At 40.0% G+C, this 18,011-nt stretch overlaps 1 protein-coding gene across 1 annotated transcript; it reads right to left on the bottom strand.

Annotated features, from left to right (window-relative positions):
- Nucleotides 1-6,359: 6,359 nt before the first annotated feature.
- Nucleotides 6,360-17,043, bottom strand: LOC121522210 (uncharacterized protein KIAA2012). The gene is made up of 22 exons (XM_041806363.1): nt 16,933-17,043; nt 16,652-16,783; nt 15,988-16,131; nt 15,128-15,332; nt 14,694-14,842; nt 14,389-14,596; nt 13,600-13,664; nt 12,530-12,737; nt 11,838-11,975; nt 11,588-11,755; nt 11,194-11,316; nt 11,042-11,116; nt 10,809-10,873; nt 10,539-10,608; nt 9,845-9,983; nt 9,573-9,768; nt 9,147-9,297; nt 8,577-8,941; nt 7,883-8,094; nt 7,171-7,343; nt 6,731-6,950; nt 6,360-6,507 (listed from the first exon to the last, which is right to left on the bottom strand). Exons 1-22 carry the CDS (start codon nt 17,041-17,043, stop codon nt 6,360-6,362), a joined length of 3,465 nt encoding a protein of 1,154 aa, XP_041662297.1.
- Nucleotides 17,044-18,011: the final 968 nt, after the last annotated feature.

The raw sequence follows: 18,011 nt of genomic DNA, 5'->3' as shown, positions 1-18,011 counted from the left end.
GGACAGCAATTTGTTTGGCAACTTTTATGTTTTCTAAAAACAAGGACAATTTCTCAGAGTGGCTTATGGCTGATAACAAGAGTAATTAAGGCGAATTGATATATTTTTGCCTATCATTCATAGCTAAATGTATTCAACAGGCTATCCTCAGGGGCAGTTTCAGTGACTTGGAGGCCCCAGGCAAAGATCAATGTGAGGCCCCCCCTAATATCACTCACCTCAACTTCTTTGATGACCGCCATATGAATGTGATTTAACAGAAGCAGCACAGTGTGCACTGGCCAATAATAACACATTTAACTTCATTCAGTGTAAGATAATCTGCATTATAACCAGCATCTGTTAGGTCCCTGATCATCAACTGGTGGCCTGGGGGCCAAATCAGGTCCCCCAAAGCTTCCTGTCAGGCCCCCGAAAGATCATTTAATTCAAAGATGTTGTGGTTTTAAGAGTATCCTTTGGCTTTAAATGTCTTCAGCTGTTAAATCCATCTCATAAACAATGAATAGTGAAATAGTCTGAGAATGACGAAACATTTGATGTGTTTTTACAGAAATTTACTGTCATAATTAGTAGATATTTAAAATTAGGGTTAAGCTTGGCAGAAGTGCTGCAAAAATGACCAGATAAAGTGGTGAAAAGGGGTTCAAATGTGGCAAAAATGGGTTCAAGAGGGGAAAAGGGGCAAAAAGTGTCATAAATTGGTTACAAATTACAAAATAATTTAAAAAAAAGCAATGAAAATGGGTTAAAAAGTGGCAAAATATAAGAGAAGTGGCAAAAATGTATAAAAGAGTGGTCCAAAGGGGATAAAACATGCAGGAAAAGTGGTTTAAATGGGTTTAAGAACAGCAAAAACTGGGTTAAATAGGCAAAAGGGGGTTAAAATGATTTGGTAATAAATCACAATTGTGGAGGGCCCATTCTCTGGGATTTTCAGGGGCCCAGCCAGTTCTGCTGTCCGGCCTGTCTCCTTGTGTCCTGCTGCATGATAGATAACAGGGATGGATCTCACTGGTAATGCCTAAAAATGTCAAAATACAAAAACTACTATAATAATTTGTTAGCCAGACCAAAATATTTATTTAATCTTTGTGCATTTGAAAGTCCGGCCCCCAGAGTTTCTATCAAGACTAAATCTGGCCCTTGTGCAGATGATACTTGATGAACCCTGTATTAGGTTAAGTATGAGTGAATACTTGGTTACATCAAGCTGGACAAACTGCACCCACCTTAGACGGAGAATTAAAAAAAACAAACTTAAATCTGATGTGTCCTCCAAAAAGATAAGAGAATAAAGACTCTCTGTACTTAAATGATTATTATGCACAAACTTGTGGCTTTTCTTCATCATTTTCTGAAGTTCATGTACTCTCCTGTTCCAGGGTTTCATGTTTTCAGGTACATTATAGAAAGTGTATCTGGCCCAAGGTCCCATCAAGAACTTAATGTAGTTAATTTGTATTTCTGCATCATATCAGCTGTGTTACATGAGTTTTTTATTACGTTATTAAAGAAAAATACCAAAGGCTCTATTTTCAGTATATTTTTTCATCTGAATCATACCGAACTGCACCAAAACAGGGATGTCAAGCTCATTTTGGGTCAGGGGCCAGATTTGCTCCAATTAGACGTCCTGCAGGCCAGACAATTTTTTATCAACATCTATACGACCAAAACTGATATAAAGGCTGCTGTAATGTTTCTAAAAAGAAATGACCCAATATTAGATGCAGCTACCATTTAATGAGTGCTGCATGTTTGCACATTAAAGGGTGAATTAGCTATTTTAGAAAGAGAATTTACCTGCAAGTAAACTGAACAGGTCAGGCAAAAATATGCTGTCCTTGTAACATGACAATTTTTACAGATTTTAACGTTTTTATGACCCATTGATGATGAATTTACAAGACTGAAATATTCATAAGGCCTATAAATATGCATTCAACATGACTGTTTGTGGATTTATGTCCCAGGCAAGTTCTTGAGGCCCCCCTTATGGACGAGGCCCCAGGCAATTGCCTACCTTTGCCTAATGGTAAAACCACCTATGACCACACATCTAAAATATTCACTCTTCCACATGTTCACATTTTCTATGTTTATTTTGTGTACCTTTACCTACAATTTCTTCATTGCTATGAGCATGTTACACACCTTTTTTGTGTGTAAACAGAGTTGTTCATTCATGTCTTAGGGCCTACTGAAGGAGCCAACATGATTTTAACAGTGATGCTCACAATGTTTGTCACAATTGCAACTTTGAAAGATACAAAACTGCACAAAAACAGCCTCAAGAATATAATAAAATCCCTGTCTATAAAGCGTCTGTTCTGGAATGGAATTGGAATTGGAATGGAACAGACCCCTGTGATATCATAAAGGAGGGGTATCTGAGCCCTGATTGGGCAGGAACTGTTCACTGTGTTCCAGTGTTCCATTCCATCCAATCACAGAAAGGCATATAAGGCCTGAGATATGCTCTGGCTTCATTAATACATCAGTCATCCAGTTATTCTGCACGCACAGTGAGTCGTTCGTTTACTGAACTTTTCCAAACTTGTTTGAAATTTTCCACATCGAAATGGAGAAGAAATTTCAGAGAAGGTCCACAAAGCCTAAGAGAAGAAACATGGAGGCAGGCTGGACATCTGAGTCAGTCCTGCAGGACCGACTTTCACAGCTGATGGAAGAAAATGCTTTCCTCCATGAACAACTTCAGGAAAGTCAGCGTTTACATCAACACAATAGCTGTATAAACTCATCTCTGCAGAAGGAAAACGCAGAGCTGAAATATCAGTTGAAGACGGCTCGCTCAGACCTTTCCCGAGCTGAAGACAGAGTTGCTGTTTTGGAGCGTAAAATTCAGTCTGGAGGAACTGACACCCAGGAGCTGATTCTGCAGCTGCAGACGGCTCATGAGGATCTAGAAAGACAGACAGAGAAGCTCCAGTCCCAGGAAGACACTGGGGAAGTTGAGCCAGAGCGGGCTCAAAAGATTCACACTTTAAAAATGGGCATCCAAAACCTGAATGTGAAGCTGCATCAGGAACAGGCAGCTTTACTGAAGAAGGCGTTGAAGACTGAATGCTGCCCCGGGAAGGAAGAAAGCACCAGCCAGGGGTTCCAGCGCAGTCAAGCTAAAGATATAGAAAATATCAGCCTTCACCTGCAAACCGTCCAGATGGATCTCCTTAAGCAGGCCCTAACTTTGAAGTCTCCAGCAAAGGTGAAAGCTCCTAAAGAATATCAGTGGGTCAGAAAGAACCAAGAGCAGCAAGCTGATGAGCTGGAGCCCAAGGAGAAAGCTCCAAATGTATATCAGCAGGTCAGAAACCACCAGGACCAGGAGCAGCAAACTGATGAGCTGGAGTCCAAGGAGGAGCTAGAACAGGCAAGGGCCTCCTTTGTTGTCCAGCTCGATCAGCTACAGCAAGAAAACACAATGCTAAAAGCTGCACAAAGGAAAGCGGAGGAGGAGCTTCAAGAACAGCAGAGACTGTGGCAGGAGGAGAGACGCTCCCTCCATGACGCTCTGCAGATGCTCCACAAACGCCACGAGGAGAAAAAGAATGAATGGGTCACAAAAGAGAGAGCGATGACCCAAAGGATGGATGAGCTGGAGATAAAGATAGAGGAAATGCAGGAGGAGAAGGCTCAAAAGAAGAGAAGCTGGTTTAAAAGGCTGTTCACATGTTCCAGTTCTTAATGAAACACCAGCACCAGCAACACAAAGTTTAGAGAACAACTTGTGGCCTTAGTTGGAATGAACCTGATGGAGGTCACAAGCAAAAAGGAATCCTTCCAGAAAAATGCTTCTTGGCTTGTGGCCTTAGTTGAGAAGACCCCAATAGATGCCAAAAGCAGAAAGGAATCCGTCCAGAAAAATGCATTTTGGCTTGTTGCCTTAGTTAGCCTAATCCTGAAATGGTCTGGAAGTTGTTCTCTAAACTTCAAGTGTTGCTGGAGCTTCTTGTTTCCTTTGAATCAAAAATAAAGATTCAAACTTGACTATGATGTTTGTCTTGTTTCAAAACCTACAGGTGTTTCTTAAGTCAATAAAGGTTTGTTTGATGGATCACCCAGGGAGGATGTGCAATCTTCTGCAATAAAATGGTGACCAAAAATAAATCATAACACTGCATGCATACTGTATGTCCTCAAGTTGGAGGTTTTGATTTATCAAAATGTAGCCCATTTTGAAATACTTATTACTTGAGACTCCATCCATGGTGGTGTAAAGCCTGGCACTCATAGAGATGACTTGGTTAATAAAATGGCCCCACTGATGCAGTCTCCTGTAGGTAAAACCCAGAAGTGCCTCACAGAACCTCACTTCAAAACACCGAACTATCCCTTTAATTGTTTTACTCATGGCAATATTTGGGATGTTGCTAAACTGACCTTGGATGTCAAGGTTTTCTTACCAAATAGTGTCAGAGTCAGACTGCTCTTTGCACCCAAAACATCTGCATGTTAAGATTAAATGACTGTATACATAAATCTTTCACTAAGACATTGTTGCTTCATATCAAGATATATAGATATATGTCAAAACAGTTCAACTTTTTAACACTGCCATGTTTTGTCAGTGTTTTCACACATCTAAAGCAGCCATATTCCATCATATCTAGTGCATTAAGACACTTTCTTTGGATTTCACTTTACAGGGTCTTTAATTGGGCCACTGTGTTTCGGTTTATGGCCTTTATCCGGTTGACCCTGATGGAGGTCTAAACCTGAAATGGTCTAAAAGTTGTTCTCTAAACTACAAGTGTTGCTGGAGCTTCTTATTTCCTTCAAATCAACAATAAAGATTCAGCCTTAAACAATGCCAAATGTACAGAAGACTATTAGGGACACTGAAAAAAACATTTGAGACGATTTTTTTGCTCACTTGTGAGAAAAAAGTCAGAAGTCTGAGAATAAAGTAAGAATAATTCTGAGAAAAAAGTCAGAGTTTTGAGATTCTAAGACTACTTTTGTGTTTTTCATTAATGAAAATTTAGAAACAGACATGGATAATATGAGTGAGAAATGTACAGTATGCTGTGACACTTGTAATACTCTCTGTTTGTAGTTTCATTTTTCTACCACTTGATTCAGTGTATATGTGTTGAAATTTATATTCGAAGTAAAAATTAAAGTTTAAAAATGCCACACTGCAAAACTTGTTGAACTACACAGATAGAACATTCCCATTTACAGCCACTACACTGAGCTGGTAATAACCACAGGAGCAACTTTCACAGAAATCACTGGAGGCTAATGCCACTACTATAGCCAAGGACCTCATAGACCCACCTTAAAAATTGTGGATTTATGTCGTCCACAATATTTGATCTGATCTATTTTGATCCGAAATGTTACTTCTTATATAGCTGCAAACTCTCACCTGCTGAGTGAAAACTTGACTTTTAACGCATGTCTGAGCCCCTAGAGTCGTTCTTCTTCATGTCCACCCTATATGAATCCCTCTGACATCCCTGCACACACGATGAACTGGCGCATTTCCATGCGTATTTTGGATGCATTTTAGCGCATCGCCAAGATCAAACATGCTGACCTCTCATGTCATAGGACAGCCTGTGTGCAGATTAGGATTGAATGTTCAGTTATTAAGTCATTTAACCGTGAAAAGAAGAATTTCTACCATTTGATGAGAGCTGGAGTTAAATATGCCAAAGGATTTATAAATGATGTCCTGTTTAAACATAAGTGATCAAGACCATAATTTCACTTCTTGTTGACATAAAATTAAATCATAATGTAATAGGATTAGTAAATATTAGTATGGCATTACAGATTTATTACAATGTGGGATTTAATCAGGCTGGAGATTGAACTGAGTCGCTCACCAAAGTGAGATACGATGTCTGCGTTTGTGGCTGAGGGACAATTACTCAGTAGTGTTATCCTGAGGGCAGCTGTTTTATTCACACTCAGGGGAAGAAGTCTGGTTTTACAGGGCAAAAACCTCTTTATTTGACATTTGTTAAGGCCCTTGTGCAAGAAACCAATTAGAGGTGTGGACAGGACAAGACTCACTGAGATAGCAGAGTTGATGCTGCAGTCGTGCAGCTGTGGCTCTGCTGCGCATCTTTTTTACGATGTTCCTCCCTGCTCTAAATGTTAAACTACAAATAATTTTCTTTGACCTGGGGAGTGGCAAAAACACAAGTCAGCTATAATTGTAGAAAAACAAACCTAGGCAATTTCTTGAGGCCCCCCTTATGGACAAGGCCCTAGGCAATTGCTTACCTTTGCCTAATGGTTAGAGTGCAATTAACATAAAAAATTGAAACCCTTCCCTGCTTGATCTCAGACAGACTTGAAACATCAGGGGTGTTGCCCTTAGATTAAGTTGGATTAAGACCCATTATTTGCAGCAAAGTGAAATAAGAGAAAACCCATGGTCTGGAGATGGCTTGAGTTTTCTCCAGACCTACCGCATCCAACAATAGGCGGCGCTTTAAGGCCAGCTGCTGCTGCAACAGTGCCATCTGCCTGCAGGAAAGACAACATGACACAGAAAGAGAGACAGTTGGAGATTTAGTAAGAGTTTCACATTCTAATTTTTGAAATTTAAAAACCAGTGGGTGCAAAGGTACTAAAACTATTTATGACCCATTATATAAAGACTAAATATCTATTCTTGGTATTCAGATATGTTGATGCAAAATTTAATTAGATTCATGATGGCCTAAAGCAGACAGGTATGAGTCTGTACCTGGCAAGCAGCTCAGCCTGCAGCCTGGCCTCCTCTGCAGCCTGTAAAGCCTCCTCTTCTTCTCTTCTCCTCCTTTCATCTTCATTCTTCCTCCTCACCTCTTCCTCCTCCTTTTTCCTATGGAGGTATTCCTCCCTTTCGTTTTCATCCATCTCCTGTAGCTTCTTGTTCTCCTCCTCCTGTCTCCTCTCCTCCTCTAGTCGTAGACGCTCAAGTTCAACTATAGGGAAAGAATGCAAATTTAGGGTTAAATACACGCACACACACACACACCCACACCCACACACACACACATTTCTTTGTGTGGTTTTCTAAATAGTGATCATTCTGCCTTGAATCTGATAGCTGTGTGTTGTTTCCTTTACTATATATTTTCTGGTTCTTTCTGAACCCCCATTTTCTCGTCTTCCTATCAACCTTCCCTTTTCCACCCCTCTCACCTCTCCTCTTCTGTTCCATCTCCTCTCTCATCTTCTGGAGTCTCTCCATCTGCCACCTCCTTTCCTCCTGCCTCCTCTTCTCTCTTTCTCTCTGTTCCTGCTCTCTCCTTGCTCGCTCAAGCTCCTCTTCCTCCTGCTTCCTCTTCTTCTCCTCCTCTGCCATCTTCTTCAACCTGAAGATGAAGAGTTATTATTAATGCATCCTGCTAAGACTCAACTTTAGACACTATTGGTTTTGATTTTGTTCAGTCTGATGTACATTGTCTTATATAATGCCTTTCAAAGTTCTTGAAAGCAAATCATGCTTTATATTATTGCTTCCATGCAAATAAGGTTTAAAATTAGGTGGTTGGTTGATTGTTGCTTTAAATGAAATTTACATGGACAGTACAGTAGTAGAGGAAGACATGCATATCTACTTCAGAGCTTTTTGTCCTGCATCAAACAACTGAGAGATAAATCTAGCCATGAAATATCCCTACAATTATTTTTTAGGTTACTGATAGACATAAAGATAGCCATCAAAATGATCTAAATATTCAGAGTAAATAGTTCATGTATCATGGTTTAATATACATGGCTCTTGTATTGAATGATATCATTTTTCAATGTAGACCTACAACCTTGCCCAGATGACTTTGGTTTTAAAACAGACTTGATCAGTTTCCAGCCTACAGAATTAATCTTCATGAATTTTTAGAAATATGCAGACCTGATCTCCTCAGCTCTCCTCCTCCTCTCCTCCTCCAGCTCGTTCTTCATCCTATCCTCTGTCTGCTCCCTCTCCTGCTGCCTCCTCTCCTCCTCCTCTCGCTCCTTCCTCTTCCTCTCCACCTCCTGCCTGCGTCTCTCTGCTCGCTGGGCCAGACGCAGTGCCGCAGCCTCCTCTTCCTCCTCTCTTTGACTTTTTCTGGGCTTGGACACCTTAAACCCAAATGAAGAAAGACACACTCCAAATATGCACATCAATAAAATGTTTAAATCTTGAACATACAAAGTCCTGTATGATCCCCTTTTCTGTGGAGCTATTATTGTTCTAAAACTATTTGCAAATGCATGCAGAGATCTGTACACAAATCTGCAGATGCGTAGATATATTTGAATCAGCATTATCAGTGCCATAGAGCATATCTGTGCAAAAACAGTTTTTTCTCCCTTGTTGTAAATGGTCTTATTGTGAACATGAAACTACTCCGACAGTGTTGTATTGGTGATTTTTGTTTGAAAAATAGAACACAATGAAACCCTGTCTAGTATGGATGGAAAATCCAACCACTGCTGTGATACAATTTTTGGAAATCTTTTTATTAATTTGCAAATCTTTGCACGCATTTGCAGATCTGTACATGCATTTTCAAATAGTTTTGGAACAATAATAGCTTCATACTTTTCTGCCTCTAATTTACCTCAGGCTTTACTGGGTTCAGCATCAGCTGTTCCTCTGTTACCATGACAGTTGAGCATGACGACAGACGACCATGTGATGAAGTGAGACCCATGGCACTGGCTGGACCCGCCTCCTCACAGGTGGAGGCCAAAGATCTCCTGGAGCTTGTCAGATTTGACTGGGATACTGCTGCAGCAGATCTGAGCGAGCTCACTGATTGGATGCTGCTCAGTTTGTCACCAAACATGTCTGTATCTTCAGGATCTACCTTTGAATTTGGTTTGTTGTCATGTTTCTGTGTTGCAGAGGGACTTTTCGTGGATGCTGGGTGAGACTTTTCTTTCTTGCCTTGGTTCAGCTCTTCCTCTTTTTCTTCTGGGCTTCCTGTGAGAACGGAAAAACCAAAAATAGAAAACAGCACGCAAGAAAGGAAAACGTACCATCAACAATATGAATAACACACCCTATACACCACTGTGATGATGTTATCTGAGGTGTATGGACATGAATAATCAATGAAATGTCACACTTTCACCATTTAATAAAGTTTGATTTGTTCCTTTTTGTATACATTTTTGCACTATCATACCATAAACCAACTCCTTGTGTTTCAACTCTCCTCTCCTCTTTTTGTCTGCAGACTCTCGCCTCCTCCTTCCAGCATCACCTCGCTCTTCTCTTTCCTTGCTCTTTGTTAAGCTTCCTCTCTCTCCTCTCATGTCTGCCATCTTGTTTTTTACCTAAAGGGCAGAGACACTTGTAAAACACGATGGCATCTTGAGTTATGCAGTGTTTTATGGATGCATATGCTCCTAATTTTGTATGCAAGTAGGCAAAAAGAAGTGTAAGTAATTTTATAATCCTTTAATTTTTATTAACCTGTGCACTAAATGCTCTTGGGACATTGTTTTCTTGGAATTCATTAAAACAAAATCATAAATAATCCAAACTGTATTGCTTAAGTTGTTCTCTCTTAAACTATGAATATCCTTCCAAAACTGCATAAATACCATACCTTTCTACTCAAATCAGGATGGAGAACAGATTGGTCCTGAGTCTCTGCTGCATCTTTGTGCACCCGCTCTTCTTGTTTCTGACTCCTCACTGGTTGAACATCTCTTCCTGTCTTTTCTTTTAGTGATCTTCCCTCCTTCCTCCTCCTGGATGTCTTATGTCCATCTGATTCTGCAGGTTTCCCTGTTTTCACATCTCTTTTCCAAACAAATAGATATTAATGGTAATCTAAGAGATTTAGTGTCTGTAATGTTTAGCATATTCCTCATTCACCTTGGTATTTTTGCTGCCACCTTTGCATCCTTTCCCTCAGTATTTTTCCTTCGCGTGTCCACCGTGTCATCTGATGTTGTTTCATTTACATAGATGTTCTGTTGGCTACAAGATGCATCATCTTTAAACAGAAAGTTCTCTTTGAACAAAACGTGCAAAATGTTTGTCATCAGACAAGTGTCACATCCCAGATTTTTATTTTTTGGATTGCAAAAGAGACAAGGCAGAGGAAGTTTATAGCTGATTATTAACAACATTTAAAAGCAGGGGTTCTCATGACTTAGGACCTAATTTAATTTACTTAATGAAAAAGTCCCAATTTGGGCCTCAGACTGCACAAAACATGTGATAACCAAAGAGACAGATGAGTCATGGACTTGGGCACATTTTTCCCCAGGCACATTTTTTTAAACCATTTATGGGTCTCAATCCATCAGCTGAGCACCACTGATTTAAATTAACACCTGAATAAACCAACCTTGTCTCCTCCTCTTTCTCAGCATCACCTCTTCTCCCCTTACTCGCTTCCTGTTCCCCTAAAGGAGGCATCCCAACATTTTCTTTACCATCCTCATGTTCTGATTTAAATGCATCCTTTGTCTCCCCTCCCCTACTTTTCTCAGTCTGAGTCACTGAAAAAAAAGGGACAATGTTTTGAGAAATTAATTTGATTTTGATTATAGTAAAATATAATTAAGAGGTTCACCTGGGTCTGTGAGGCTCCTGGGTGAAAATGCATCAGCTGATCTGTGAAGATCTAAGAGCTGGTGTGAGGAAAAACATGTAAAAAGCAATGAAACCTTTGCAGAAAACACAGGATACTACATGAGTCATTTGAATCATGGCTCTCAGTTTCTCCACCATAATATTCATATCATTATTCTTCACCAATTATGTTACTTATTAATGGCAATATGGCAAAGAATGAACAACCCAAGTCAAAGCTCATAAAGTAAGAATTTACCTTTTTTATGGATTGATGTAGCTGGACATCATGAACAAGAACATTTTTGTTCTCCTCTTCTCCTCCTGCACAGATTTACAATGAACAGCTATTTAAGTAACCCACAAAAACAAACTGAAAGTTATTAAAGTCCATAGAAAAAAGGATTTGCAGACAGTCCCCTTTTATCCCTGCAACAACCAAAACAGCCAAAGACTGAGAGCACCAACATGTTTGTGACTGTGTACACAAACCTGCATGTTTATATTCAGGCTGCAGCATAACGACCCAGGGTAACCTCTCTCCTTCTGGAGACAAAACTTGCAGAGCTAAGAGGCAGAAAATGGACACAAAGATTTGAATCTGGATGTCTTGAAGATGGGACACCTCATATGGAGGTTCCTACCTTTCTCCTGTGTGTCGCCATCCCCGCTGTTTGTGTCCTGGCTGTTTTCATACAGAGAGAGTTGAAGGATCTCTCCATCAGGACCAACAATCAGGCAGCCAACAGGTTTGCCATTCTGCAAGTCTAACAGTATTATATCTTTTGTTAAAACCCTTTAAAAATTCACTAATATGTCCTTTTTTAATCACGAAGTATGTTTTTAATCCAATTGCTTCAAATGCCTATAAAAACAGAACTGAACTGGAAACTGGTGTTAGAGACAGAACATTTGTAAAATTTAAAGTCATCATGCATAAAAAATGTGCAGTGATTTTTATCCATTTAACTAGAACCACTGAAAGGTGTGTTTATGCTAAACTAAACACAGGATTCATTCGGTTCAGCTGGCCTTTACCTCTCAGCTCCAGGGGCAGAACGCCTCTCACCACACCTCTGTCATCATCGCAAGTTTCATGAGGATCCTGGAGGTCACTAAGTTGGTTCTGCAGGAAGGCCAAAGAGCTCTGCTTACCTGGACCTCTCCTTCCTGCAACATAACCCAACACTCCAGCAGGAGGAGGATCTGCAGGAGTAAAAGGGTTAAAACAGACCTTGAACAGATCATTTCAGTTGTAAAATTTGCTATGAATATGAATTTGATGTACCTTCTCCAGGCTCCAGTAATACCATTGGTACTAGTCTCTCTCCTCCTTCTCCTTTCGCCTGCCATGCTCTCTCTTTTTTCAAGTTATGTCTCTGTGATCTTTTACCTCCCCCAGCCTTTTTCTTGCCACTTAATTCTTCTGCAAGAGAGAGGGGGCTAAAGTCAGAATGATATTGCAATATCCCTACAATGGCAAGTTGCCATTGCAATAAGAGAATATGATGTAGAAAATGTTTTCTCATTGGTTAGAAAAGTTGGTGCATTCCAGTGAGGCCATGTTTGATGATGTTTTCATAAACAGCAGAGCAAACTGACTTCAGGTTTTCCACTTGTGTAGGACTAAAAGAAACACAGAGGTGATTGTCATCTTTGTCATCTTGTCTCTTGTTCCTCGGTGTAGTGTTTTAACAAGTAAACTACATGCTATTTGCATTTCCATATCAAAAGCATGTCTTTACCTCTTGAATAAATGAAACGCTTTTCCTGTACATGATTTTAAAAAATGACACAATGACTTTATTAGTTTGAAGGCTGTAACTAACTCACAAATCTGAGCAGGTTTCACCAGCTCCACGGAGTCTCAAACTTCACCAAACATTGCACCAAGTTATGACTCTGTATCTTTAGATTAATATTGAATAACATTAGCCTTTCTTGTAACAGTCACTTATTGACAATCTTCATCTTTATTACCTGGAAACAGCTGAGGAAGACTCAGAGGCTGCTGATGAAGTTTATTCTGATTTTCTTGGGCCTGACACCAAACTTTTTCTCCCTTTGGTTGAACATCCAGTGGGGTCTTGACCTTTGGTGGCCAGCTCGGGGTTCCAGCACAACTCTCTGCTATTGGAGGAAGGAGCTGTGTACGGTGGTCATCACTGCTGGGGCTCATACGTCTCAGCTGAAACATGAAGATTTCACTCTCAGTTAGTAAAGAAAAACAAAAGCACAAAGTCTCTAATAAGTACCCTTAATTCAATAAAACAACACTGTGCAATGACCTTTCATGTAAGGAGATATTCTCTTTTTAAATGATAAACAAGTAGATTGAATTATGTTTGCTAATTTGAGCAACACTGGGGCTCAGATGAATCAAACCTTTCTTAAACTGCAACTTTTTGAAGGTTTACCACATCATATCCAAAAGCATTACTCACTTTACAGAGCGTTGTCTACTCTAAATGGAGTGGTCACACTGACTTTTGCAGGAGTGGCAGGAAGTTTGCACTTGTACTGACTCAAATGAAATGCTCAAAAGCACTGCAAGTGCTTTAATGCTGATCTAAATCAAAAACATCACATTGCATTGATTATAATGCATTAAACTAAGGAGTTTGGTCATGGCCTTGATTCTGATTTAGTGTTTCGGTCACAGCTCTGAGTTTAGTCCCTTGTGTTTCAAGTCCTTGTTTCTTTAGAATTACTCTGAAGTTTATTTTTTCATTGTTTCCTGTTTTATTCTAAATTTATGATTCCCATTGTTTCATTCCATTTTTTCTGTTCTCTGGCTTTCCTTCCATTTTGATTGCACTTTCCCGTTTTCACCTGTGTTTTAATTGTCCCACCTGTGCCTGATTACCTTTAATCTATCAAGGGCACACTTACATTAGGGCCCGTTGTCCTGCACCATACTGGAGCATGATTGCCCCCACTTCTGCAGTACCCAGCTGCCCTCTCACTGCTCCAGGCCCAACTGGGCCTGAGCTTACATAGGTCATCACATCCTTCTATGACAAATGCAGTTTACCAGAGGTCAGTCTTACCTTGTCTTCTTTCTCCCAGGATACAGGAGAGACTAATTGTCCCTGTGTTAGAGGAGGAAGGAGGCCTGTGTGTAGGGATGACAATTTGAGCATCATGGGAATCAAAATAACACAAGGTTGATGTTTCATTCAGCTACCATAACAAATACTACCTGTGTCTGCCTCAGGCTCAGGGCTGAACTGATGCTTTTCACCATGCAGTCTCCCTGAAAAACAGTAACTTACCACCTAATTACCAAAGAACTGACAAAATATCATAGGGATAAGGGTTTGGGTTAAAGTCAGAGGATTGGGGTTAGGGTAAAATACCACCTAATTACCCAAGAATTCCACAGTATTACAAGGGTTAGAGTTAGAGGGTTAGGGGAAGGGTAAAATACAGCCCAATTACCAGAGAACAGCCAAAGTATTAAGAGTGTAAGGGTCAGGGTCAAAGGTTTAGGGTTAGGGTAAGAAAACCATCTAATTACCTGAGAACTGCCACAACATCGTGAGGAAGAACTTGATAAATTATACATTGTTACAAGACAAAAACTTACTTAATATTAACAAGTTATTATTTGTAAATGCCATCTTACTAGGTAGTTATCACCGTATTCTTGAAAAATTAGATAATCATAACTTATATCTGAAATAAATAGATAAGCAAAAATATCTAAAGAGAACAGTTGAAAAATGTAAGTAATTATTTTCACAAGGTGTAGATTACTTTCTAAAGATAATGATTACAAGGTACATTTAAGAACATCTTATCTTTTATCTTCACAGAAGATCCCCAGTGACTCTCACCTGTCCTCCTGTGTTTATTGCGGTTTATCACTCCTTCATTGTCACCTCTGACACCAACCGTTTGGCAGTCTTGTATGAAGTGGCCTTCACCCTCTGTTACATCATGTTCACGATTCAGATGATGAATCTCGTCTCCAATACTGCTGAGGTCTGGTTCACTGTGTTGCAAACTTTCCGTACTCTGCAGGCTCTTGTCCAACTCCTTTTGCTGTTGCAAGAAAGGCCCCCAGTTATTAAAGATTAAAGCATGCAAAAGTTTGCATAGATATCAGTTTTAAAACATTCATCAAGAAACATATTGCAACCTGGAGTTCTTCTGGCTCATGTGGGGTAATTGCTACATAATGGATCCAGGGCTGGGGCTCCATTTGAGGGGTTGGAGTTCTGTCAGTGCAGGGAATCTGGAGGAAGACATCCAGCCTGATGTTCTTTTTCCTGTCTTGCTCCTCTTTATCTGCACAGAGACTCAGTTTCAAATCATGCTGGCTGCTTTTAGTATGCCGAGGAGGTGTTTTTTAATTCATTCAAGTGGTTTGTTTTAATGTTTTAAGCAGGTTGCCACATTATTGTCACACTAAATCAACTTCACAAAATTCTGGTACATACTATGGTCTGTTTGGTAAGTGTGTTCGCACATAATTGCTATGATAATTCTGCAATTCTGGCTGTATAGTTATGTTTCAGAGTTTTCAGTAAGTGTATGTTTGTAACTCCATGCACTAGACAGTTGTTTTGGTACCTTCAGGATGACTCTCCAAATGAGCAGTGTTTCTCTCTGCAGGGACATTGTTGTAACCCCATTGGGAATTTGAGCATGACAGCAAATCTACGTAGGGCTGCTGTGATGTGGTGCAAATCGGAGAAGGAACAGGAGGACGAAGGTCTGGTGAAATCGGAACATGTAGAGGGGGAAATAGGAGTGGACCTAGTCTGGAGAAGTTGAACTGGAAGGAAAACAAACATTAGTCTCTCCATGGCACAAATCAATATCCGGATAAAGTCAGGAAATACACAAACTCAAGCTAAAAGATTCACAGCTCTGAGGTTGTGTTTACTAAAAACAAAACATCTGATGGTTACTGATTATGTCTTTTTTGCCTAATGTTGATATTGGAGCTAAAATGCTGTTTCTTCTGTTTTACTTAATCTGTCTTATCTTATAAACTTACAAAGCCATTACTGTGGCTTTATACAGATCATAATACAGATCCCTCTGGTATAGCTTCAAACTGAAACACTTGCTCCTGGTCACTTGGCTTTACTTGTTCAAACAGAAGCAGTACTGACTGATGGTGGTTTAGTTGAGGCTTGCAACAGCAAACTTGTAAACAATGGTGGCTCAGAGAGGTCAGATGCAGCTATAGCATCAGTTTTATCAAAACTTGACAATGTTTATTTATTAAAAAAAGAGCAAAGAAACCAAATTGGAAGCAGTTCATTGTGGAAAAGATGCTTTTGATCTTCTCCTGAACAACTGGCTCCACTGATAGTGGCAGACAGTCATGTTATATATATTCAGAGGTTTAGAGCAATCTTCCTTCAGCTTAGAGGCTCAGCATGCCAAAGCAAATAAAGCACCAGCTCCACCATTCAGCTTACCTGGTTTTCATTGTAGTTCAAAATGGCTGCTGTTAGCTCCTTTAAGGTACTCAGCTGTTCTACTTCTTCAGTGTATGGCCAAATTTCCTGCTGCTTCCTGTCCCTGGATTCTGGTTGAAGACTGGTTTCCACTGTGACAAAATCCTGAAGGCAGAAAAAGTTCATGAAATGCACAGGAAATATTAATAATTACTACGCCAGAGGTCAGTGATGGTAAACAGAACGATTTTACACAAAGTTTTTTAACTTTATAAATCCATCCATCCATTTTCTATACCGCTTATCCTGTTGGTGGTCACAGGGGGGCTGGAGCCTATCCCAGCTGTCATTGGGCAAGAGGCGGGGTACACCCTGGGCTGGTCGCCAGTCAATCGCAGAGCTGACATATATAGAGACAGACAACCAGGCACACTCACACCCACACCTACTGCCAACGTACAGTGATCAGTCAACCTAACATGTCTTTGGTGGTGGGAGGAAGCTGGAGAGAAGAGAGAACCCACGCATCCACGGGGAGAACATACAAACTGACCCTGACCAGGAAGTGAACCAGGGACCTTCTTGCTGTGAGGCAACAGTGCTAACCCCTGCGCCGCAGTGCAGCCCTAACTTTATAAATCTTGCCAAATCACCAAAAAGGGCTTAACCTTTTTCTTGCAGGTACCTGAGAGTAGAGCAGAAGAGGCCCCCTACGAGTGCTGTATGTCTTTGGTAGCGTTGACTCTGCCTTCACAAGAAGATGTCCACTCTTAGACAACCGCAGGAGAGAGTCCTGGGACTTCCACACAAAGTAATCCTATTGTCGTTTGATAAATGATGTCAATTTTATGAGGAATGGAACAACTGATTCTGTTATAAAAGATGCAACAAATTTGATGTGCTATATAAATACTGTCTAATGTGGTTGCAGATTTCACCAAAAATACAGTAAAAGAGTGCAAATACCTGCGGCGTGAAACACACTTCCAGTCGTCCATGGTTTCTACCTGTGTTTGTGTTGGACGCAACAAATCGACCACATCCCCGGCTCAGCAGGGAGAGAGGCAAATCGTTCATGATGGCATTTTTTTCTGTGAGAGCAGACAAATTAACAGGATTAGACTAAAAACTAGAGGCCACTTTATTTGGCTGAACACAAAACACACTAAAAAGTAGAAAAAATAGATGCCCACTATCAAGTAACTAAAACTTAAAAAGAATACTATAACAATGCTTAAGCAGCACTGATTGGGACTTCGTACCTCTACACTTACTGGTGTGTGATTTGTCGTTTGTTAACTGCCTCACATTAACTGTGCCTTACCAGTTGGTGGTACTATTACTAAATGGTAATACTGGCACATGAGTAAAGGCAAAAGGTAACTTTTGTCTAACATGTAAAGTTTGACTCAGTTTTGACCCAGTAGTTTTAAGTTTAAGTTTCCTGTTTCATGACATGACTTTGAAAAGCTTCCATGGCCATGCCTGTTGAGTTTTATTCATGCTTTTGATACATGCTCATCCTCAAGATCTTTTATAAGCAATGACAAAGTTTCAAGGGGATGAGAAAAAACCTAAGTGAAGAGTTGGATAAGGTCAAACCCCAGCTCTAAGTTAAAGTAGCTTCCTGTTTCATGGCGGGGCACTAAATCTAAAAAGCTTCCATGGCTAAGAGAGTTCGTTTTTTTACATACTTTTATATATTCATATATAGATTATTGTTATCATAACCTCATTTGTGTCTAACTTTTTACAAGAGGCTCAGAACATCATACATTACCTGGAGTATCCTCATGCTGAGTTTGAGCTCCGATTCCCTGGCAGGAGATTTTGATTTCCAACAGCCAAAACCAACAGGATGAAAAATTATTTTTATCTTTCAGTTGTCTGTTAATGTATTTGAGTATTGCTGTGTCTTGCCTATGTTTCTGTGATAGTGTTTCTCATGGTTTTTTTTTTGTTTTTTTTTACTTAGAGGACAATCAAGTTTAGAGTTGAGGTTAAAGTTAATATATTTTCATCCTTCAGATCTTTCCCAATGACCA

Source organism: Cheilinus undulatus, linkage group 15 (assembly GCF_018320785.1).
Source record: "Cheilinus undulatus linkage group 15, ASM1832078v1, whole genome shotgun sequence".
Lineage (NCBI taxonomy): Eukaryota > Metazoa > Chordata > Actinopteri > Labriformes > Labridae > Cheilinus > Cheilinus undulatus.
Note: the sequence above shows the minus strand (reverse complement) of the source record. Positions and strands in the feature narration are given on the sequence as shown.

Coding starts and splice junctions, on each gene's coding strand:
- LOC121522210 (XM_041806363.1), bottom strand. CDS start 17,043: ATGAACGATTTGCCTCTCTCCCTGCTGAGCCGGGGATGTGGTCGATTT. Junction 13,665..14,388: donor CAATAAACACAGGAGGACAG/GTGAGAGTCACT, acceptor CCCTACACACAG/GCCTCCTTCCTCCTCTAACA. Junction 10,609..10,808: donor TACATCAATCCATAAAAAAG/GTAAATTCTTAC, acceptor TCCTCACACCAG/CTCTTAGATCTTCACAGATC.